The sequence below is a fragment of the Apteryx mantelli genome, chromosome Z, assembly GCF_036417845.1.
Source record: "Apteryx mantelli isolate bAptMan1 chromosome Z, bAptMan1.hap1, whole genome shotgun sequence".
Taxonomy (NCBI): domain Eukaryota; kingdom Metazoa; phylum Chordata; class Aves; order Apterygiformes; family Apterygidae; genus Apteryx; species Apteryx mantelli.
This window is the reverse complement of record NC_090020.1, coordinates 65,506,240-65,531,860: the sequence shown is the minus strand read 5'-3', so window position 1 is coordinate 65,531,860 and position 25,621 is coordinate 65,506,240. Positions and strand designations below refer to the sequence as shown.

The 25,621-nt window shown below is 39.1% G+C and overlaps 1 protein-coding gene across 3 annotated transcripts; it reads right to left on the bottom strand.

Annotated features, from left to right (window-relative positions):
• Positions 1 to 3,296: 3,296 nt before the first annotated feature.
• Positions 3,297 to 24,015, bottom strand: DEPDC1B (DEP domain containing 1B). 3 transcript variants are annotated; one of them, XM_067315395.1, is made up of 11 exons: positions 23,917 to 24,015; positions 23,051 to 23,316; positions 14,325 to 14,460; positions 11,397 to 11,524; positions 10,482 to 10,612; positions 9,349 to 9,396; positions 8,836 to 8,976; positions 7,129 to 7,295; positions 5,440 to 5,616; positions 4,572 to 4,757; positions 3,297 to 4,262 (listed from the first exon to the last, which is right to left on the bottom strand). In XM_067315395.1, the coding sequence occupies exons 1-11, from the start codon at positions 23,962 to 23,964 to the stop codon at positions 4,101 to 4,103; spliced, it is 1,590 nt and encodes a 529-aa protein (XP_067171496.1). In that variant the 5' UTR covers positions 23,965 to 24,015; the 3' UTR covers positions 3,297 to 4,100. The 3 variants fall into 3 exon arrangements, with proteins under 3 accessions (XP_067171496.1, XP_067171497.1, XP_067171499.1); XM_067315396.1 differs by having other exon boundaries at positions 7,204 to 7,295; XM_067315398.1 differs by lacking the exon at positions 4,572 to 4,757.
• Positions 24,016 to 25,621: the final 1,606 nt, after the last annotated feature.

Below are 25,621 nucleotides of genomic sequence, written 5' to 3'. Positions count from 1 at the left end.
CTTTTCAAACACAGGCCTGAGCATCTCCTTCATGTTATACAATTATCACAATGAAACTATATGGGAGTTAGAAACCCAAATAGAAATACATGAATAAGGAAATACTTCTCCTAACTTTAGATGTCTAGAACTACTAGAGTTGTCTACTCCCTTTGCAGTCAGTGGAATGCAACAGTTGCCTCTCCAATATATCTATGTCACATCAAAATTTTCATCCAAGGAAGAGATAAATGGTGTCCTAGATACCTAAATATTCTATAATTTGAGTTTCTGAAAAAAACATTTACAACCCAACATAGCAAGAGAACTTGATCAACAATGACTATACTGCAAGTACCTGAACACAGGGCTAAAAAACTTGTTTAACTTCTAATTCTACCTTTCAGGCTTTGTTTTTCTGAGAAGCATATCATCCTATATTTCTGCTGTAAACATAAGGAATTGATGAAAAAAGTAACATTAGTGCATTACAGCTGGTATAACCACATCATCTGTTCTAAGTTAATAAAATTCAAGTGCACTTAAATACCTAGAAAGTAATATCTGTAAGAAATGAGTTTGTAAATTCTGAACCTAAGAAGCCTCCTAAATCTAAAATAACTAGAATCATAAGCTCAAAGGCAGTAGGAGACTTAAAAATTTCTGGTCAAGAAATAAAGTGAGTCATGCTGAGTTAGCACAGGCTAAAGGAAAGTAGCTTAAGGAAAGAGAAACTCTATGTTGTAAAACATGTTTTTGGAAGAGAAGGAAAAAGCTCTGGCATATCATGGCAATAGCAAAAAAGTAGTTTGGCAGCATGTTACCTTCATAGCTTTAGTTCTTATTTCTGCTTAACAGAACAAGACAATGAGATACCCCAGATTTTGCCTGAACTTCCTCTCTATAATTAAGTAACATCTGAAAACTGTTTCAGAAAACATCAGCCATCAATCATTCTCTGTAGTCATACATGTTAATAGCTGATATCACAAACTTAATAAATTAGTAGGTGAATTAAACAGACTTATTCAAAGTAAAAGCAATTAAATAATCCTTGTGCATTAGTAGCTAATGATGAAACCTATTACTCACAGTATGATCAACACCAGGATCAGAGCAGAAAATGAGACGTTAACCAAAAGATTTTCTTGATGACTGGTTGTTAATTTAGGAGCTGGAGTAAACTGCATTTGCATAGGGAAAGAAAGCATGGCCACAAATAGCAAGAGTGATGGGAAGCAAAGGCCCATCTCCCTTCCCAAGAAGGGAAGGATATCAGTACTGTTCTTCCCTCTTTCAGGAAATTCTAGAGCAAAGCTGCCATAGATATGGGTTCACCAGGAACTACTAGATCTGGAAAAGAATTCTGCTCAGGGTGGGGTGGGAGGAAAGAAAGGATGCCAAGCTGGAGGCAAGAAGCTTAGCACAGCAAAAAAAAAGAAGCTTCTACTCAGAGTCCCTGGCTTTTGTGTAAAAGGCATAACAGCACCGTGACAGCTAATGGCTGTTTCAGTATTAAGAAGTTAAATACCATTGTCCAAATTCAATGAGAAATAGCTCACTTATTTATGAGCTTACAGGTAGATATTTAAGGCGTTCTTGGATGAGAAACATGAGCGTGAGTAAACTGCAAAAGCAACTAAAACCACATCTTATACCTTTGACACTTCCATCTGCCGCATTATAAAAGAATGTGTCAGGCAGCACTTAATTCAGTGGGTCTCTTCAGAAAATGGCCACTGGCATGGGCAAAAGAACACTTGGCTTATGGTCCTCACACAGTTCAAGGGCAAGAAACCCAATATACCCCAGGCTGTTCAGTCTTGGCAATATAAAGACAATATAGGCTTTAATGAAGAAGCTAAGTGTTGATTAACATTAAATAATTGAGAAAGTCAATTGAAACTTCAGTTTGGATATTAACTATAGCTTAGGCATACAGACTAACCTCCTAGCAGCCTTCTCACACACTCCACCCTTAAAGAAATAAGCAAACTTTTTTTGTTCAAAACCATAGTCCTCTTGCATATGTGCAGTTGGTCCAGTCATAAGGAAGGTAAGAACTATAAATAGGGGCCATAGTCACATATCTTCCCCTATTACTAAGATAAATTTTGAGTCTCCAAGATTGGGCAACAGTTAAAATTCAGTCTGCAAAATTATGATTTTGGATATAGTTCCCTACAGACCCTCTAAGCTTTTAGAGGATTGTGTTATTGTTTGTCAAGCACAGGAATTATGAATAGCCAGACTTGCTTTATTTGTTTTTACTACAGTCAGGGAATGAATTCCTTGAAATGAAAAGGCAATTGACCCGCAAAAGCATTTAACATATCTTCATTTTCTCCTCATGGAAACTAATGGAAAAAACTTTAGTTTAAATTTCAATTAAATTAAGTTTAATTATATTTTAAATTAAAAAAAAAAGTCTGTTTTAAACAGACTAAGGAAAGCTAAGAATAACAGGGCGGGGGGAGGAACAATGGGGAAAAAAGATCGAGTGCAACACTAAAAGGCACATCAGTAAACAGGGAAATGATTTTCAGTGGCTAATAGATTGGTTTCTACCTCTCCTTTGCAGTTAAGGACTGATGTCAGAGCTCCCTTAGGCTGGGTTTCCACTTTTTGATGCAAGACCACCTTTTCTACTAGCCTAACTCATTATTGTACTGCATGGATTAGTGCTGTAACCAGATTTTTATACATGAGTAGTCTAGTCACAGTCTAACTTCAACTGTACATAAGCAAATACAAAAGACTATGGCAAATCTAAAAGGTTATGTAACATTTGGAGACCTCATACAAAAGGTAAGTGGTCTCAGACTACTTTAAATATAAATTAGTTAACATTTCCTTAATATTGTTAAAGAAAAATGTATCACTTTTGCTTAAGAAATGAAGATTATTGAAATCAAATCCAAGCATAACTGATGTGTGAAAACACATCACGGAATCATGCATGTACTCTCCATCAAAAGCACAATGCCTGAGGAATTTTCCAATCTATTAAACCAACAACCTTGTAATGTACATCTTATAACTTATTGACTAGTTAGGAGGTTAACAAAGCGAAAATGCTCTGTGTTGCATTACAGGATAATCAGTCACCATGATGCTTATTTTCAGACAGAAGTTTGGTGAGATGTCAGCTACCTTCTCACCTGCACAGACTCTACTCTGGGGATTCAACACATGTGAAATGCTGCTCATTAAAAGTCTGATGCATAACATGAAACCACCTCTGTAAGTAAATACTTGAAAATGTTAATGCTTTAATAGATCAAAAGTGCTGTCAGAACCAATCAAGTTATACAGTATCAAGTTATAGAAACAGTGTATTTCATAACGCACAAAAATGCAACCATTAAGGGACACATCTTTCAATGTCACTTCCACATTTGTCTTCCTTTTCCAGAGAAATGCAAGGCTTTGGATTTTTTTGGATAAAATGTGCAACTTCCATTGGACAAGCATCCAATTTTAAACAGCAATACTTATTAAGAGGTATGAAAATTGCTTTAAAAACCTGGGTCTGCACTATAAAAGTTAATGAAATTTCAACAGTTGCCTCAAGCTGTAATGCATCACATGAATCAGGAAATTAAGGACAAGTTTTTACAATTCTCTGAAATCAGCCTTATATATCAAGAACACTACGATACACAACAAACAACAAAATCCAGTGTTTCATACATATTCAAGTATGTATAGCACATTAATTCCTCAAGCTATATGTGAAAAAAATATGGTCCAGTTTATACAACAAACATTTTCAGGGGAAAAATGCTGTTTACAGGATACCAACAGTACATTACAGAAAAATACATTTAGATCATGAAGGGATGGTTAGAATACAACAAATGTCTTACCATCCACATAGATTAACCATCTTGGTTTTTCAAAAATAACAGGCATTTAAAAAAAAAAAGATTTACAAAAATACTGATAAAGGTTCACATTTCTACCTCCTCAACACTTTCCTCCTCTTTTGACCTTTTCTACTGCGCCAGCAGTAGAACTACTCCAGTAGTTTTGTGTAATTACATGCTGGTCAGGCTCCTTTTGCATAATATCCATCAATAATACGCTTGGATTCAGTTTGCTGATGAATTGCAAACCATTTACATCCGAAAGCTTCTGGTTCTGTGAAATGGTTGAAATGGCTTTTTTAAGGCCCACATCAGTATTGGCGGTTTCTGTTTATTTTTTTCTGGAAATAGCACTGCTTCAGCTTCAGGAGTAGGAAATCGTATTCTATACACTTCGGGGTAAGATTTCTGAAACTAGAAAAATACAATTTAAATGTAGAATTCACTCCAAAACTTATAATTTAAATAAAGTGCCACCTACACTTATGGAATAGAAAAATATATATTCTTCTAATGCATGCTATATCACTCTATATACCTCTATATAGAAAACTTATTTTCCAGTATGGTTTGATTCATCACAATACCGCTGTTTTAAATAATTTTGAAAAAGCTATAAATCCAAGAATACCTACTATTTTAAATCTCAATTTCTCTTGAAAACTAGACATTTAAGACTTGAAAGAACTTTTTAAAATTAAGACTGTAGAAGAATTTATTTACTTGTTTGAGTTTCTTCTTCTTGTCTTTGGCAGATATTTCTTTATTCATTGCAATTTCTTCCAATAAAGCTGCCAGTGGTTCCTGAGAGACATTCACCCTTTGGGATTCAAATTCATCTGTACTGATTTGGTGACAAAATGACGGAGCAGGAAAAGTTGCATCAGTGTCAGCTCCAGCATATTTTATCTGAAGAGAATAAACAGAAGAGCTATGCCTTCTGGAATAAATCTGGGAAAAGTGGCTTAAGCAAATTGACCACTTAAAGTCCCTAAATAAAGAAGATAAGGAGTAAAGACCCGAGATTCTGCTTCCCATCTCTTGGATTAGAGTAAGTTCTAGTAAGTCAAAAAACATGACACTAAGGAAGCCTGCCTCATTCTTAGAGGAATCTAAAAATGACTAAGCATTTCAGTACAAATTAAGGAAGAAAGAACTAAAAAGACAGCAGCTTTGAACAAAAGAAAAATAAAATATTGGGAGAAGGAAATAGAAAAAAGTTATGAAAAAGTTGAGCGAGTAAGGATAGCTCTAGCAGAAAAACAGAACATTAATGGAAACACTGAATACCCCTTACAGTTTTTCTTCAGTACCACAAATTTAAATTTCCCAGATCAGGACTCCATTCCCTGAAAATATAGAGCTGACCAACAGGAGAAGATGTTTACTTGTTCCTGTCTCTAAACGACCCAAGATCTGCTTTGTTTGATTTAAATACATACTTATGACTGATAGACAGCAGTGAAAATTAATTAGCTCTGCATATACTAGCAGAGAAAGTCTTTAAGATCTGTCAGACTTTCAGGAACAGAAAGGATAAATTTGTTACAGTAGCACAGAGACATAAGACTTTTTTTCACTAGACACCTACTTGGACTCTTTGGAGATGTACAACATGTTCCTCTATAGAAGCTTTTAAGGAGGAGGGAATGTTTAAGATTTCTTGATAATTGTCCATGAGAAAAGATACTAGTTTAGCAGCAAGCAGTTCATCCAAGTCCATTTCATCCTTTGAGCAGAGAATACAACGAGAAAATGCCTGAACCATCTGAGGAAAAAAAAAAAATTTTTCTATTAATAGTGGAAAAAGTGAGACTATATTAAAAGGGTGATATTTTAGAAAAAAAGATTTCCAGAGCACAAAACTCACTATACTTCCAACACATCAATATAAAAAATATTGTGTACAATGACACTGTTCAAGTGGACTGAAGACATCTCTTGCTGCAAATATGTAGTCTAACCCTAACTTTAGATGCAGAATGGCTAGGTCCATTTTATTTTCAAAATTTGGCCAGACAGCCATTTCACATGGCTTTTCAGTTCAATAGGACACACATTTCAAAGATTTAAAAACTACAAAGCAATTTATTAGAATTTAAGCACCAGAAAAAAATTGATGTCATGATTTTCAAATCCTAAACTAAAGTTGAGGTCCAGCTCACTTCATGTAGTCTCAGACTCAGACATTCAGTCTAGAACATTAGTTACAAGAGTTTTCTGGCTGTGCACAAGTCATTAACATTATAAGCACAGAAGGCAAACAAAGTTTTGGTTTTCTGCTATGTGCCATAGATATTATACTCTGCTGCAAAAAAACTTAGGATGAAGTACATGGATTGTAAAGGATTCACTTCTAAAAATAACATGTAGATAATAACATAATTTTAATCAAATATATTTATAGTTAATTAAATTATAACCTTAGCAGTCAGGAATTTAATTATTCTAATCAAATACCATTCATAGTTAATTAAAATTTTAACTGCTATAGAACAAATTTAGGTTTATGCATGCAACTAAGATTTTTATGGAGTGGCTCTACTGCTTAGTTTTCTGTTGCCCTTTTCCTTGCAGAAGCCTTGACAGTTAACCAAAAAGAGAGATGTTTTTAGCCAGACGGAATCTCTATAAATTATGCCTAATACAATAAATATCAATTTGACTTTGTCATAACATGCTGTTGCAAACATCACTGATAACTCCACAAATATCTCTATAGAGAAAGCATTAACGCAGGCTAGGGCTTTGTCAAAACCTGATTAAAACGACCCTCAGAGGAAAATTTTTGAAGTTATGTACAGAAATAGGTACTAAAATAATCTGGCAGGATTTTTTTAATGGCTTAGAACAAGTAAATCAGAACCAGAATATTCAGCTACCTCCTTTTAATTATGACTGAAACAGGCAGTATTTTTCTGTGTCTTTTTTTCACTTTCTGCAGTGAGAAAGAACACTAGAGACCTCACCTTCTGCTGTATTTTATTTTTTCCACTCAGTAGTGAATCTGTCCAAATCCCACTAGTCTGTGGAAAGCCAGCTGAGATGTTACTTTCAAAGATAGGGAAACCTCCAGATTCTGAGCTAATTTTTTATTTGCTTACATCTTACCAAGAAGCCCTGATCTATCTAAATTCAGAGTAGCTTTTTGCACAGTTGGAGTTGATCAACTCTTCAGCAAACAGGCAAACTGTATTTTGCATACATTCTCCAATAAGAACCTTTTATCTGTGCTACTCCAAAAGTCCTGTCTAGACTCTTTGCCTTAGACTATACATACCAAGGTTCTGGTCCTCACTGATTCAGAAAGAGGTGGCAAGTCCTTGTTAAAGCTAATTCTTGCCATCATCCTCACCAATAGCTGTAGTTTTTTCCGGTTTTCTGGAGGCAGCAGGAGACAGGAAGTCTGAAGAGCTTCTACGACCTTGCAGTGTTTTTGCAGCAGACCTGGTTTATAGAAGATCAGGAAATTCAGCAATATTTCAGAATTATGCTTTTCCATAACATTTAAAACGTATTTCTCAAACTGTCCTCCCAAATTCCTTCCCTGCTCATTTAATACCCTCCTAGAACTTGACTCACCAAAAAATCCAGGAAGATACCCCTAGAACTAGAATCATTTCCCACTATGCACCTCATTTAAGTTACAAGACTTCCTTCTGATACACTGAGGAATATTAATAACCATAACCTATATATCTGGATATTAGTAGACATCCAGAGAACTATAAGTTGGGTTCATCCTCCACTTTTTTTCCCCCTCTCAGTGCTCCTCAGCCTCCTCTCATATGAAAGAGGCTCCAGTGATCTTTGTGGCCCTTCACTGGACTCTCTCCAGTAAATCCAAGTCTCTTGTACTGGGGATCCCAGAATTGGACATACGACTCCAAACGTGGCCTCACCAGGGCTGCACAGAGGGAAAGGATCACCTCCCTCAACCTGCTGGCAACACTTTTCCTAATGCAGTACAGGATGCTGTTGGCCCTCTTTGCCACAAGGGCACATTGCTGGCTGATGTTCAGCTTGTGGTCCACCAGGACCCCCAGGCCCTTCTCTGCAAAGCTGGTTCATCCCCAGCCTGTACTGGGGCATGGGGTTGTTCTTCCCTAAGCACAGGACTCTGCATTTCCCTTTGTTGATCTTCATGAGGTCCCTCTCTGCCCATTTGTCCAGCCTGTCAAGGTCCCTCCAAATGGCAGGGAAACCAGCTGGTGTACCAACCACTCTTTTTGTATCATCTGCAAGTTTGCTGAGGGTGCACTCTGTTCCATGATCCAGGTCATTATTGAAGATGTTATACAGCAATTGCCCCAGTATTGACCCCTGGGGTACTCCACTATTGACTGGCCTCCAGCTGGGCTTCATGCCACTGATCATAACCCTTTGAGCCTGGCAGTTCAATCTCCAGTTCATCTCACCGTCCGCTCTTCTAGCCCATACTTCAGCTTGTCTGAAGATGTTATGGGAGACTGTTGAAAGCCTTACTAAAGTCAAGATAAACAGCATCCACTGCTCTCCCCTCATCCACCAAGCCAGTCTGCTCCACACAGTGTAAAAAAATGAAGTTGTTTGTTATTAAAATAAGAACAAAAAAGTGCAGTAGTAAGCATGGCAGCCAAAACAGACATTATTCCAAAAAGGCGTGGTAAAGCATTGTAATTAATTTCATTTTCAGAGCATAGCTTTTCTTTTCTTTTTCTTTTCTTTTTTTTTAAAGTTCAAAGGAAGATTTGGCATGCATACTGGTGCATATGTTTAGAAGCGGCACTGAGGAATAGCTAGTCATAATAAAGTTGCTATATAAAGAATCATTACAACCTATACAAATAGTAACGATATGTTAAATAAATTTAAATAAACAGTTCTGTCCATATGTAGAATGGACAGACCAGGATCTAAAGAAATTTGTGACATTTTTGATGTGGTATATAATTCAAGAGAGTTGATTCAAAAGCATGCTCTTTTGGTTACATCCCTGAATACTTACCTAACACACTGACAAAAACATCAAAAAGATGAAAAGTGAGAAGTGGCTCTTTCATCTGGCCAAAGTAGTCTGCTATAGTTTTGAAGACATCTCTTTCAAATCCTGAATATGTAGGCTGCTTCAAATCTGAGCAGCTGGGCCCTAAAAAAAAAAAAAAAAAAAAAAAAAAAAATCATGTTGGTGGCTGCACAAGATCATTATTTTCTATTCTAGTCAATCAAAATGCAACTTCAAGCAGAAAAAAGTTTAGACTCACTATTCAAAGTTACATTTCACTAGATCCATTGAAATATGTGTAAACATACATAACAGGAAAAATATGAATAGAACTGTTAAATGCTCTATATATTTCAGTGAAATAGACTGCACTAGCAGGAGGACATATGGTGGTAGATCTTTTCCAACTCTGTTTTCAAGGCTGCAATCAGAAAAAAAATATCAACTCTGAATATGAGATATTTGGTGAAGTGGTAAAGGAGCAATCAATTCTTTTTTTTGTTGGAATATACTTACAATTTGCTAGACATTTCATTGCTGACAATATCCAGTGAGGTAATTCCTCTGCATAGGGGAGAAGGGAAAAACAAAAGGAAGAAAAAAATTGAGAATTTAATGGTTAAACTGTAAGATAAAACTGACATTGAAAATTCTTGTATTTTAGAAAGTTTCTCTAGTTAGAAATTGACTAATTAAAAAGGCATTTTATCCCTTAACACACAAATATCTTCCATTAGATCTAGAGTCAGATCAATGCTTTAGTACCTCCAGTACACAATATCAATCAGTTGTACCTATTGCCCTTACAGCTCAACCAGCAAAATGGATCCTCTAAAGAAATCCTTAATCTGCCTTGGAAAAGTCAGCCAAATTAGTTCAAGCTACACCTTCAATAGTGCTTTACAGTAAGGTGTTTACTTTTGCACTGAAGTTGCACTCACAAATTCAGTTCTGTCAGTTCTGAAGGGTGTTAGGTAATATTCTTGAACTGCTCCAATCGTCTAAAACGAATGCATACAGACTCGATGTGGTTTCATTCACAGACCAAACCAGATTCCAATCTGATATTTAACTTCTTTACCAATCTCATGGAAAACACAGTAGCAATAATATTTGAAGTAATATATCACAGCAGCAAAGATGCTTCTATTTCTCCCTGACGCACCAAAAGAGTTTTAAACTTGGCATAATCTTAAAACACATTGACTGAAGATGCAAAATTGAGAAATATTTAAGCCTCTCTCAGTGTATATTTTGATGCTTTCTCAATCTGTGATACACATCGACCTCATGTAGCCCCCTCCAATTCAGGTACAGTTAAGGGTTGGGCTGACAAAGCCAGCTTAGAATGAGTAAGATCCCTGTCTTCATAGGTAAAGACTTGCTGCTCTGTCTTTCATCTTCATCTTTCAATCCTGCTAAAGCAAGAGTATGTTGAAGAGGATAAAAACATGGAAGAATGAATACTGCTTCCTACTGCTGGGACTTCAGAAGACAAAAATGGTATATTTCATAAAAACTCCAGTATAGATGTGGTTATACAAGTACAAAGATGCCACACGTTAGTATAGATTAGAGTTAATGCTTTTTATATTAGCAAATTACAATATATTAAACAAAAGTTAAAGCAAAACTTCTACAATACTCACTTGATTTATCTTCTAAAATGACAATGCCTTGCCTATTGACGTTGTATGCATTTTGAACAATATGCTTAGAATTCACAAGCTTTGTGTCTAGCACTTCATCCAGAGAATCCAAACCTAAGATCTTTTGTAAGCTGTAAAAAATATATAAACATATGGTTCATACATCATCTAGTCTGAAGGAAACAAACATGTAGTATCAGTATAAATATGATTCCAAAAAAGAGATGCCTTCCATTTATTATTTTAGCATATGGAGGACTAAAGCAGTTTGAAATCTATCCTTTGATCATTAAAATTTCTAAGCTACACTGCAGCAGATTAAGTTTATTGCATGAACATAACATACCATTTTAGATATAAAAATCTGTAGTAAGGCTTCAGATATGTTGTAGAAACAGCTAATTTTTATTTTTACAGGAAAAAAGCTTTTACTGGTCTAGAGGAATGCCTTTAACTTTGTACAGGATATTCCTTCTAGAAATAGCGAAGACTATCTCAGTCTTACAAAGCCTTTTACATTCATTATCAGCTGTTCCATTTCTTATATCCTCAGACTCACGTCATTAAAGGGTTCTACGACATTATGCTACTATAGGAGTGCTTCAATTTCACAACCACAAGAAAGGGTTTGGGGAAAAAAAGTGAACAAACAAAAAGCCCACAGAACAAAAGGAATAATATAGCATAACAGTAAAAAAGTCAAAGATGTTAAACTCAATGAAGTTTCTTTGCAAACTTTATTTGCAGAATTTGATAGCCAGATAGTAAGCAGTATGGTTAGTCTAACTAATATGGGTGTAATGGCAGTGATGAAGGGCAAGTGGATGAAATAATGAGCATTAGCAGAGAAGACAGACAAGACTTGCATACTACACAGTGTTAGTCTAATGACAGATGACTCACAAGTACGCTCACCGTGACAATGTCATGGATTTCCAGATCTCTTCTATATTTGCCTGCGTTAGCTCTCTGCGGTACAGAAGCTTGCATGCTGGTACTTCTCCTATAGCTATACTGTGACGCTTGTACCACATTTCAGAGTTCTGAAATCAGAAAAAACACTTCTCAATAGCTGGTGATTTTTAAAATATTAAATCATATAATACACCTGCAGTATACCATATTTTGTTATAAGTACTTTAAATATTCATAAGTTCTAGTAAAATCTCCAGGCTGCAACTATTTAAGTTTCATAAATACAAAGCATCTTTGCCTCTCATGTATTTTGTCCAAAGTCAGAAAAGATGCGTCAGAACAGCACTTAAAATTCAGGAGACAACACCCTCCAGTCCTGTATTCAAAGTCTCTCAGTGACTAAAACCAGTTCAGGTCACTTGTTCTCAACTACCACTTACAGGAGAAATTATTGAAGAATAAAGACTGATATCCATTCTTATTCAGCATGCACTGACCATAACTAAATAGTAAACTCCAAGAAGATTTTACACAGAAAGAAAGGAAAAGCAAATAGCTACAGCTACGGAAACCCATCAGAACTAATCCACCATTGTAACAGAATGAATTAGTTCATCCTGCAACAGAGAACACAAATCTGTGTGACTACCATCTTCTGATCAGTCTTTCAATCCCAGCTCAATGCCTGAAGGTTGTCATGAACATGTCAATGGATGTGTTATTTGTGTCAGCACTATACTTTTCTAAGCAAAGCTTCTGATCATCTTCAGTAACCGTGTTTTGGTTTGCACCACAGATCAATCCTCAGAGCACATTAACAAGATTCCCTGTGACCAAAACTAAACCACAAAATGCAGTCCAGGAATGCACTTAATTACTCCAACCAGTAGTTGGCAGTCACTCCATGCACGAGACTAGAACAAGTTTGAAAAAGGCAACACTCCGAAATGCTTATGGGGTGGGATAACTGGTTCTCAGCACAAAATATACAAATATTTTAATACATCATGATGATATATCAAGATATCAATTACCACAGCATTTTAAGACACTGCCATTTTCAACTACCTGTCCACTTCATCCCTCCACTGGAAGCTACACCTTTGTAAAAGAACCAGCAGAAAGTAGTATATTCCTTTGCCTCAGTTGCTTCAATTCACAAGTCTACTGCATTAGCTTAAACTGCCAGAGAAAGCTGTTTTGAGTTACAATGCCAGACTATATCCTGTAGCACCTGAGGCAGACATATATATGCAATCCTTTGCTGACCCCTATCAGGGCAGGATACTTGAACAAAATTTAGAGCAAACAACCAAAGGCTGTAACATCTTAAAACTGCAGCAGTGACTAAGAAACATTGCATTCTCTGAACTTCCATTTGGCACCATCTTTTCTTCCTTCCCTGTAAGTCATCTACCTACTACCGAAGTTCGAAGGGTCATGCTTTTCTCTCCTCTAGAGGAAGAAACCCTCATCTCAATTCCTTCACTGTTCCATGGCTTTACAATCAGTTCAGATCCAAAATGGCTGAGCCCTTTTCTTCTCCTTGTCCCAGGCCACACGTTTCCACTCTTTCTCTTTCACCGGCTCCAGCCCACACAATTTCAATGAGCTGATTCAGGGTGCTGGTTTGACTGAAATCAAATTAGGGGGGAAAAAAAAATTCTTTTCGGCTAGCTCAGCTCACTGAACCACCTCACCATGTGGCCCACACACTTAGGTACAGCTACAGGCAAAGTGGCAGAAATGCCTAGTTGAAGAGAAGATGGAAATCAAATCTACAGACTTAGATCAGCATATGTTTATATAGAACCACAGGCAGGCACCTCGGATACTCCACTTTTCTCCAAAAAAGGACCAGAGGTTAATGCCATTCAAATGAATAGGTCATGTCCTGCAACAGAGGCTTGAGTTTTAGACACTCAAATACCAGAATTTCCTGTTTTCTTGGGAAATCCTACATAAAAAGAGATGTATGCTGTGAAATAAGTGTACTACATCAAGACAGAAGCCTGCTATACATGAAAGGCATGTTAGATCTGCAAATAAGGAATTGAATTCCAAATACGGAGTAGCTATTTATTCAGGACTTCTAGATGTCCAGCCAAATAGTAGGAGCTACTTTTTCAGACAGACTATTGATAACCAAGAAATCCAAGGCTAATTTGCTGCACTGAACAGCATTATTAAAAAGGACAGAATTATTACAAGAATTTCCTCCAGTTCACAAAAAGCATGAGTACACTCACAGGCAAAAGGCATACTGGAGGAAGGGTTTAGAACACATGTAACCAGCCAGGTCTAGGCTTTTAAGATGTTAAGGTTGTAAGTGATGCAATTCTGTTTTACTAATGAAGGCAACGGTTTAACAACTTTGGAAAGGTAAGATCAATCAAGTTAAAGACTGAGCAAGACCATCCTCCAGGCTCAAAGAGCAACAACGAATCCAGCACCACCTTTCATTAGCCACAAGACAGTTATTATGACAAAGGGAATGGAAGCCCTAACAACTTCATAGTAGCTAGAAAAGGAGTAATATTACATATATTCCATTTCATGAAAAGTCTGAGTAAAAAAGTTACACAGTAAGGATAGTAAAATAACTATTGTTTTGTCATATAACAAATGCATTATTGGAATTACAACAAACTGGTATACAAACTGAATGTCAAATATGACCATGCTGAACTTAGTATATTAAGGATACTACAATCTGTAGCAGAAAGAACACTCAAAATCAACAACCCTGGCAAATGATTAAGAACAATTTTACTTCTCATAAGTTTAAGATAATAGAAGTACTTTGCATTTAACCTCATTGCCAAATATTTTGTGATGCAACTAAGATATCATTTGTTCAATTTATTTCTATTATCTATTTTGCTTTCCATATATGCATATGTTTGGGGAAATGAAAACAATACTTACCATTGTGACTGATTTCACCAGGATGTGTTCTTGGGAACTGCCAGCCTTAGGTTCATTCCAATCTGGAAATTTAATTACTTCCTTTGTACATGAAGGTTTCTTTGGATATGGCTTCAGCGGCGAGGAAGGAGGAAATCTACAATTAAAGAACATTTTCTAAAGCTTGTGAACTCTGAATTACATAATTATCTACAGCTGTGTAGTAGGCCTTCACATGCATACATACAACAAATGCCTTGGACATTCACAGTGTGACTTAGTTGCCTAAGACAGGTGTTGAGTGACACACCAAATGTCCTACGATATCTTGTTTGGCCTCCAGCTGCTCCTCCAGAATAGTGCAGGTCCCTCGTACATCCTATGACATATATGTGAGCCTCATATACCCCAATGCATCTCAAAAGACACCAGCTGCCCACACTTAGACAACTGACTCAAGTCCTCATGAGAAGATGCTGGTTCTGCTAAAAAAGCTGTAAGTAGATTCTCCCATGTCAGGTGCACCTCTAACATGCATCTTCCAAAGCAATGCAACACAGTCAGTCACATGACTAACACTTGGATTTAATTTGTAAGCATGCATGTGTCACAGCAAAATGTTATCCATGTTACCATTTCTTCTGTTTGCATGCTTTCTAGACCAAGATCACATCCCAGAGCTCTTTTCAGAAATTGTTTTCCAACCAGTTGTGCAAAATCTCATTCACCCTTGAAGTCGTTGGTGGAAATAAAAAAAGGGTATCATAAACTAGCCTCTGCAAATATTGCAAAACAGAAATTCCAGATCACATTAAATTCAGCCACATCTGTAGTCTGATCAGAATTAAATCACTTTGAAACCTAGGTACCTCCCCAACCAGCTCTCACTATTGAAGGCTACAGCAATTTAAATTTACCACCACCATAGTTCCACCACCCTGATCAATATTTTGCTTTGACAGGCTTGCACCACAGTTTGGAAACCCTCTTCTCACAGATCTTACCTTCTGATTCTCAGACAACTTCCTCCCTTACCAACCAGTAAAGAAATGAGTTCTCACAACCAGAAAAAGTTAGGTGCATTCCCCTTTTTTCAGGTAGCATTATGTCAAAATCCAGAAGGAGCAAGGCATTTGGGTGAACAGTTAAAAATTTCTGCTTTATGGTGACCAAGTTCATTAGCAAAGTAATGTCACCTGAAGCTACTAACCAGGGGGGGAAAAACACATTCCAAAGCTGACATGTTAAAACTAACAGAGTTTCCAGCCAAAAACACTCATTTTAGGAGTTTATACAAGGAGGGAAGATACCCATTTGCAGCTGGGGCGAAGACTGGAGAACAGTATCATCAACTAACATAAGTACCATCAGCAAAGCAAACACCACAGCTGGTTTCCTGGAGGTTAGCAGCAAATTTCCTGTGCTCTCCCTTTTGCTTTTAATGCAATTGTTCAGATTCCAAGACCTGTAAAACCTAAAAGCTTCCAAAACTGTAACATCCCATTAATTGTTGTAGACTACATTGAGACAGTAAGCCAGGACACAGACACAGCCTCTGCTATTTCTAGAAGCCTCACTGGCTCTCATCATCTTGTTTAAAGTTTGCCTAACAAACCAAATCAACATTTGGCAATGTTCATGAATGCTTTGTATACTCTATGGAGTGAATAAGAGCAGACAATTACATTTACATCAAAGGTTACTGAAAGATCTAACCACCTTGTTTCTAATAATACAGCTGTGCAATGTATTATACAGTTGCAATTACATTAAAATGAGATAGCAATTTATAAGAGATATTACTCATCTCAAGGTTTCCAGAGTAAGCATTGTCAATGGAATTAAAAGCTACTTGCACTTGCACCCATACCAACATGGTGTGAGACCTGTATTTACAGAGTAAAATTAGGAAAGGCCTCCAGAGGGAGCTGCCAGGACATTAAATACATGAATATAAAGACAGGAAAATGGGAGTTTAGTTGCATAAACAGGAGACCAGTGTGTGTTAATACTTAAAGTCACACATCAAAAATATGATTAGTCTACAGTTTATTTATACTTCAAGCCTATGGGGAAAAGCTGGCTCCAAAATGCGTAAAAAGTATGCAATTTTATTAAAAATATCAAACTGCTCCATTAGTAACTCAATTATCCTTTGGAGGTGGAAAAAGATAGCAAAAGGTTTTTCTGAACAGCAGATGACTCAGGTGCCTGAGGGCTGGAAGCAAGCCAGTCACCCCAGTCTTCAAAAAAGGCAAGAAAGAGAACCCAGAGAACTACAGGGCATTCAGCCTCAAACCCATCCCTGGAAAAGTGATGGAGCAGCTCATCCTGGAGGCCGTCTCTAAGCATGTGGAGGACAAGAAGGTGATCAGGAGTAGTCAGCATGGCTTCACCAAGGGGAAATCATGCTTAACCAATCTGATAGCCTTCTATGACGGAATGACTGGCTGGGTAGATGAGGGGAGAGCAGTGGATGTTGTCTACCTTGACTTCAGCAAGGCTTTTGACACTGTCTCCCATAGCATCCTCAGAGACAAGCTCAGGAAGTGCAGGCTAGATGAGTGGACAGGGAGGTGGATTGAGAACTGGCTGAATGGCAGAGCTCAGAGGGTTGTGATCAGCAGCACAGAGTTTAGTTGGCGGCCTGTAGCTAGCGGTGTCCCCCAGGGGTCAGTCCTGGGTCCAATCTTGTTCAACTTCTTCATCAGTGACCTGGATGAAGGGACAGAGTGCGCCCTCAGCAAGTTTGCTGACGATACAAAACTGGGAGGAGTGGCGGATACACCAGAGGGTTGTGCTGCCATTCAGAGAGACCTGGACAGGCTGGAGAGGTGGGCGGAGAGGAACCTCATGAAGTTCAACAAAGGCAAGTGCAGGGTCCTGCACCTGGGGAGGAATAACCCCATGCACCAGGACAGGCTGGGCGCTGACCTGCTGGAAAGCAGCTCTGCGGAGAAGGACCTGGGAGTGCTGGTGGACACCAAGTTGACCATGAGGCAGCAGTGTGTCCTTGTGGCCAAGAAGGCCAATGGTATCCTGGGCTGCATCAGGAAGAGTGTTGCCAGCAGGTGGAGGGAGGTGATCCTGCCCCTCTACTCAGCCCTGGTGAGGCCCCATCTGGAGTACTGCGTCCAGTTCTGGGCTCCCCAGTACAAGAGGGATGTGGCACTACTGGAGCAAGTCCAGTGAAGGGCTACAAAGAGGATTAGAGGATTGGAGCATCTCTCTTATGAGGAAAGACTGAGAGAGCTGGGCCTGTTTAGCCTAGAGAAGAGAAGGCTGAGAGGGGATCTTATTAACGTGTACAAGTATCTGAAGGGAGGGTGTCGAGAGGATGGGGCCAGACTCTTCTCAGTGGTGCTGAGCAACAGGACGCGAGGCAACAGGCACAAACTGAAACACAGACAATTCCATCTGAGCATGAGGAAAAACTTTTTCACTGTGAGGGTGACAGGGCACTGGAACAGGTTGCTCAGAGAGGTTGTGGAGTCTCCTTCTCTGGAGATATTCAAAACCCGCCTGGATGCGATCCTGTACAACATGCTGTAGGTGACCCTGCTTGAGCAGGGAGGTTGGACTTAGATGATCTGCAGAGGTCCCTTCCAACCTCAACCATTCTGTGAAAGAGCATAAGAAGGTGGCAAACAGAGTGGTATTTCACCCAACTAACTCCCAGAGCTTCCTATAACCTCCAGCTCATGAAGGGGTAATGGCTGATAATACATAATAGAAATGAGCAAAATCATTTAAATATGTCACATTGCCAATGAGAAAAAAACAACAAAAATTCCTAATAAGCAGAAGAGAGAAAGCATAGTATCTCTGGTTACCAAAAACTATTCAATCTTGACAAAACTAATCCATGTCCAGGAAGAGAGGGGACAAAGCATAGCTTATAGCCACCTTAACACCTATGGCTCCAGTGGAAAAAAATACAGATAGTCCTGCCCTAAGAAGAATAGACAGTGCAGGAGTGGGCTATACCAAACCAGTGACACACATGATTGCCATGTGTCATATCAACAGCTCATTTTAATATCACTTGATAACATGCACTGCTTTCCTACTCTTCAAAGGTTTGGGAAGGGAAGAAAGAAGTGAGGGTCCATGAAAACGATGAGTCAGTGGTTACAGGATTCCTTAACATCCAAGAGGGCCAATTACCACCTATCAATTTTAAATCAAGAGCCAGTACTGGCCAATATGGGGATGTGAATATTCTGCTTATATCAGACATATTTGCCAATACACAAACTGATAAAAATACAGACTGAAAGGATAAAACACTTCATACAGAAGTGCAAGTCATCAGTAGAAGCAGAAACCTACATTGAGTCAAGATCAAAAGAGCCACCAGGTCTGTCAAAGCTGTATTCACATCCGCAAAACAGCACAGCAGCCCATCATTACACAGGAGGGAGTGTCTGAACTTTCTTCCCCCAATTTATTTCATTTATTCAGGGTAGTGAAAACAAATAGGAACACAACCCTCAAAAGTTGCTAAACATAAGACAGGCTAGACAGAATACTGCAGCAGATGAGGAAAAGTCTTCTCTATAGGACGTGCAGAAAGACAAAAATCTCAGAAACAGAAATGCTACAATACTGGCCTAAGTAGAATAAATATGGATTTCTTCTATTTCTTCATCTGTTTTATGAAAAGATTTTTAAATACTTCGTCTTCTTTTGCTGTTTTCAGTCAACATTTTTTTTTTTTTTGCATTGCCTCACTTCAGCTTCTTCTGAATTGAGGGTAATTTCAGTTTGAGTGGTCAGCTTATGAACAGTCCTCACCCCGAGAATAAAATCTATAAGGGACTACTTTGACAAATATTCTACAGTGAAGAGACCAGAGGATATCAGAAGGATAATGAAGGGCACCTTCGCAAAAGATGCAGAGACTTGAGAACAAGTATCAGAGACCAGAAGAAAAAGGTATATGTGGTAACACATGTGAAAGCTTTCCAGCACACAAGACAAGCTTGAATTATGAAGATCATAAGGAAAAAATTTAACAGGTATACTTAGAATTGCAGCACTAGCACAGTGTCAATTACCCATTACCAACACAAAACACCAGAGGATACCAAATATTAGGCATTTAACCTATTGCTTCCATATCTCAAGTTGTTTTAATGCAAGTACTTCATTCCTTTTCAAAAGAAGTTGTTTGTACTAGCAACGGCCTGTGCCCTCCCAGGGCCTTTGCCTTACTCTCCTTCTCTCTGGTGTTTCTTCAGAATCCCACTCCTTTCTCTGCTTTGCTGTCCAAATACACACCTGAAGTTATCCTTAAAAACCAATGTAGTTTTTCTGTTCCACATAGTGACCTTAATTCCCAGAAACACCAAGCACAGTACACAGAGATACCAATTGCTGTGTCTTCCACCACTCTCAGCATACTTAATGCCCCTCTACTTATCTTCCCAGCAAGAAGTCTATGGCATGTGTTCAAAGACAATTGCTTTTCCAGCTGTTTAAATAAGTAAAAAGCCCACTCTGTACTACTCCTTTATATTTAGTCTTCTCCAACTTGAAGTCAAGAAGGAAGCTCCTCTACAGATCTCCTTGTCTTCAATATTTCTAGTGTAAGGCCAGCAAACAGGATCTTTAGTTTCTCGCTTTAAAGCCATCCAATTTTCTCCTAGTACAAAAGGAAAACTTCTTAATATGTGCACAATATCTACAACAGCTTTAAATGCAGTGGATTTTTCTTTAGACACTTGGAGAAGGATGTCTTCTAATTACTGGAATCACTTAAAAAGCAAAAGTAAGGCTATGCCTTATTTCTGAATTTCTCTAACTGCAGCATCCAGTCACATGACAATTACTTTCTGTTCTTCAGTAGTTTTTCATTAAATAGATACTTGTAGACTAGTCAAACCACTTAATTTTTATATTAAATATTGATCATCTTTAGCTTCACCACACATGTACCAAACTTTGCACTATTGCTGCTCTGTTTCAAATCTATTACATCATCTTTTTGGAAGTTTTGATACCACTACTGGAGGTCACTATTTCTCCATTAGCAAGAACTATACTAATCCCATATTTCCAAAGACATGTCTCTAGTAAATGCTCACACAAGCATTTTGTTTGCACAGTGAATCACAGTGAACTTGATGCTAAAGCTCTTGCCTGTCTTTATCTTACTCCTTAAAGATTTTGGTCTGGAGCTTTTGGGGAATTAACAGACGCATAACTTTGCTTTCCTATGTTAAAAATTAGAAATAAATCATATAATCAGGTTGGCTTTTTAAGTGAGCTGTCTTCAGCTGTAATCAGAAATTACCCCATCAACTTGTGCCCTCTAAACATTTTATCAACAATTATATTTTCTTTTAGAACACTGAAGAGCGTTCAAAGTTTTTTGTAGAACTCTTTAGGATTTTACATGGTCTAGTGACTTTTAGGCTCTTTTGACATTAATATCAGGTAGACATGAATACCATGTTCTCTTTCTCGATCAACTTAAGCCATAACTGCTGCCATCAGGCCCATTTCTGCCTCCTGTTCTGCTCCCACCTGCATATTCCAACACTTTCTCCCACCCCATCTCCAGCAATGGGCAGCCACAGAGTGAATAAGATTACTTAGCCAAACCATTTGAAACAGAACTATTTAGGGGAGGAGGGGAGAAGCACAATATTCATATTAGCAACTGACCTGACCAGCTACACAGCCACAGGAGCACTGAAGCCAGTTGAAGAAAAGCAAGACCACCCTGAGGGGTTGTAACACATTCTGGTTTAAGCTAAACAAAAATTTACCCTCAGCTACATGTTTCATTTATCAGTCTTATTTATTAACCAAGCTGTATTAGCTCAGGCATTTTTTTTATGGAATATGAGTTTTAATAAAAATAAACAGTGATTGTTAAGTATGCTAGCATCTAACAGTTCAAGTCAACCTGCCTAGTTCCACTTGAGGCTGATGGCAGACTTTCCATCTTATAATGCTCTTCTCCATTTTTTGGAAAACTGATTCAACATTCGCTTTCTCCAAGTCTGCTACAACTCCCGCCTAATACTCCATAATTAAGTAGAAGAGTTAAGAGAACTGACCAAAGAATTCTCTGAATGATTAACACATAGAAGCAGCCATATTAGGTCAATCTGAAGATCAATCTGACTTTGAAGTCAGCCCCTTCTTTGAGCAGGGTGTTGGACTAGATGAGTTGCAGAGGTCCCTTCTGGCCCAAATTAGTCAGTGATTATATTAACTATCCCACTATCTTGCTCTTGAACCAGAGAAGACCTTAAAAACAAGACAAGCACATACAATACTTCCTCAGAATACTTTCCCAACCTTCAGTCATTTTCAGCTCACAAAACTACATGAGACATATGTTGTTTTTAGATACTTACTAACAGACTTTCTTCTGTGAACTTGTCAAAATGTCTTCAGAAACAAGTCACTATATCCTTAGAATGAGTCGTTAAATTCTAAAATTTAACATATTCCATGACTTAGAATTACATAAAATCTCCCTTTATGGAATAAGATATGAAGTCATGAGAGCATTCATTTTCTCTCCAAAAATATTTAAAACGTCTATGAGGATTGATCTAAATTGATCAAAAGACTCAAGTTATGTGGCAGTAAGGCAGTGACACTCACAATGACATTCAGTGTTGTTTCCTTAAGAAGCCAGGCTAAAAACCAGCAACTGCTTTTACTGAAAGATGTCATGTAGTATCATAAAGAACCATACAGTTAAGCAACTACTAATTTGTTACTGGATTATATACAAATCCAAGCAGTCATAAGTCAACCAAACTCCACTGGAACAAGTTTGTTAAAAAAAAAAGAAAGAAAGTTTCTCAAGACAACTCTGAACAAAGTAATCAGGTTTACAACAAGAGTACATCACATATATCATACACAGTTCCTACTTTTAAAGTACTCCAAGTAATAAAGTTATGAGTGTAGTGAACAGCCACAGTTAACCTTGTTTGTAGGTCTGCAAAAAAGGTTAGTCACCCACTTTATAAACAGGCTAGATAAGATCATAAAGGAAAATGAAAAACTGACTTCATCCACATCAAGTGGAATTTCATTACTCCCTTTCTTCTCTTACCTTTCCCTTTCTTCTCTTACCTTTCCCTTTCTTCTCTTACCTTTCCCTTTCTTCTCTTACCTTTCCCTTTCTTCTCTTACCTTTCCCTTTCTTCTCTTACCTTTCCCTTTCTTCTCTTACCTACAGTTTGTTTGTTTTTTTTTTTTTTAATATACAGGATCAATCTTCAACCCACAATGTACAGAAAAAATTCCAACTGAGTGACATTTAAATTCAGAAAACCCTTCTCTTATCTCAGAAAGAATGAAAAAGAGCATCCAAAGTTCCTGGGTGGGAGGAGGAAGAAGAAAAACTGGAGTTAGATACTCAACATCATTCTCACTTCCATCAATATAGCCTTGACGTGTTCTTTTAAATAATGACAAATCTGACATCTATTAACAGCAAACAGAACTCTTGTTAACTGATAAAAGTTGCAAAAGTTTTTGTTAGTACTCATAGGATGAAATCAAGTAAAGTACCCTCCAAAAGCCAAACATTAAATCACAACACTCACACATTGCTAAAGAAAAAGAAAGTCTTTAACAGGAAGGCAGAAAAAGAGAAGTGGCACCTTTTCAAATGCATTTTACAGAAATATTGGTAAAAGCAATACTCAAGTGTTACTACTCCCTGTTTTCATAAAACCAAAGTCTTATGAAATCTCTGTAAATAGGTTTACCTATATAAGTGACCATCATCTTGAAAGTCCTCTTTGCCCCATCTTCCTTTAATGTCTTCAATAACATGATTTTTCAGGAATTTTTTAAGCAGCTTAACTGTTTGATTGCGAGTTACTTCTGGGCCAAAGTTTTGATTACAGCCAAGTAGTTCATGCAACCAGTCCACTGCCTCCGAGGCTTTGAAACAATGCTCGTAGCTTTTGAAGCGGCACCGATGCTTCCGTAAAGGCATCCCAGAACGAAAGAGCTCGATTATCTCATTCCACTATGGAAGAATAGCAAAGCAAACTGTTATGGGAGCTCTTCTGCTAGCAAGATTTTAGCCCTGCGAGGCAAGATCAGAATGCAATCAGATCTGGATGCACAACCGCATGCATTTTGACCACCTTTTTTACAAGGGCATTAGAATCTAAAACTAAGACTTAAGCATCCAGGATTTAAGCCCAAAGGCAAGATTTAGAAAGCTGTAATACCCAGTCTCCTAGGCGACCCACGGCTCCACGGCCGCAGCTAACCATTTAGCTTCCCCTTGGGTTTTACTTGACAAAGGGCTAGGCCAAGGCCCAGCGCTGCCAGACCCCAGGGCCCTGCCCCCAGCCGGCCACGCGCGGCGCACAGGGCGCCCCCCGCCCCACAGGCGCTCGCCCCGGGGAACGCCAGCCCCCGGCCGGCGGGAAGGCGAGCGCCCCGCCGGTCCCCACGGCCTGGGGACGGCTCAGGGCCGAGCCCGGCGCGCCCCGCCGCAAGCCGCGGCCAGCGGAGCAGGCCCGCCGCAAGTCAAGGGGCCGCTACCCGGGGTCTCCGCGAAGGAGGCCGCAGAGGACACGAGGGGGACGGGGCGGCCGCCGCCCCGGGGAGCTCTCACCAGGCGGGTGGCGCGGTAGGGCCCGGGACCGACGAGCCTCGGTTCCATGGACGCGGCCGGGCCCCGCCGTCTCCACGGAGACCAGCCACCACGCGCGCCGCGCCCGCCGACCGTTTGAATCCCGGCCCGCAAGGCATCGCTTTCCCCCATTGGGCGGCGCTGCTGCACGTGACAAGCCCGCCGCCGCCCGTGACTGGCGGAGGGGCCCGCTGCTCCGCCTCCCGGCGTCCGACGCCTTTGGCGCCCCCCGCTGCAGCGGAGGGGGGGTGGGGGCGCTGTGCGGGTGGTCTGTAACGGCTGCCCGGGGCCGCGGTAACGGCCGCGCTGCCTGCGGGGGGCGGGGAGCCTCCCGCCGCGCCACGGGCCCCGAGCTGCGGGAGCGCGGGCCCCTCAGCTGAGCAGGGCCCAGGTGAACCACAGCGGGAGACGGCGGGCGGCAGGGGGAGGGCGGCAGGCGGAACCGTTGGGGTGGGACGAGGCGAAGGAAGTGTAACGTGACTCCGGCAGGGCAGGGGGAACAGGACCATCTGCTTTTGTTACAGTCCCCAGGGTAAAACAGTTACCAGACCTTGCACAGTGCCCCAAAAGCACTGATAGGCTCCTGGAATATTATCTTACGTGAAATGCAGTATAGAATGGGAAATGACAGTTAGTAGGCAATCTAGCCTAGTACCTGCTTCTCATAATACCCCTCAGCGGTACATTTTAGCTTCCTGGAAGATACATTACCTAATTTTTAAACCGAACATTAGCTACTTGCTCTTCTCCGTACTTCCTCAAGCATGTGGCTGAACAGTAAATGGTTCAGGAAACGGGCCCAGGTTTATGTTTGAAAAACATTCAGGATATCAATATAGGTTCTGTCTGGTTAATTACCACTTTGATAAAGAGAATGTGTCCTTTTCATATTAATTCACACAGAAAGAAAAAAAAATGTCTATTTTCAGGACTGTTATAAAGAAGTAGTTGGCAACTTTAGCATTTCTCATCAGCCACATCTATGAAATGCAGCATTTCAACCCACTTCCTCTCATTATCAGTAAATGTTCACTATAGTATTGTTTTGTTCTATATTGCACTCCCCTTTCCTAGTATAACTGAAATTTATGATACATTTAAGCATGTAGAATGCACAATTTTTGAGCAGGAAAATATGTGACTGTCAAGATCAAGACTGTATTATTCTCACAGGCTTCAACATTTTGTGTACCATGATGGGTTTAATAACATTTTGTATTGATGTCACTAGAATACTTAGGTTATATGCAACCTTTTAAGATATACCCATACAGCACCCTGAAATAATGGATTTTTTTTCTCCAAATGCTTCTACTTGTCAGTATATCGAACAGAAAAGCAAGCTATGTCATAATAGTTGTTACAGGAATAAAGCCAAACATTTGGGGAAAATCATTAATAAAACTAAGGTTTCTGTTTTACAGCCAAAGGAACATGACAGCATGACACAGTTTTTAATAAAAAACACTTGTTGTATATTAACTATTTATCTTGCAGAGAATACTTATAAATCTATGTTGCCTTTATTTGTATTCCTGTTTCTTGGTTAAGTAAAACTTCAGAGAGCAAAAATGACTGACAGTTGGCTTCATAACATCCAGAAAACTAAACCAGTGTGCAAGTAAGAAATTACATAACAGGAACCTGGAGTGGCCCTTGCTGACAATCTGCTGAATGATCAGCATCT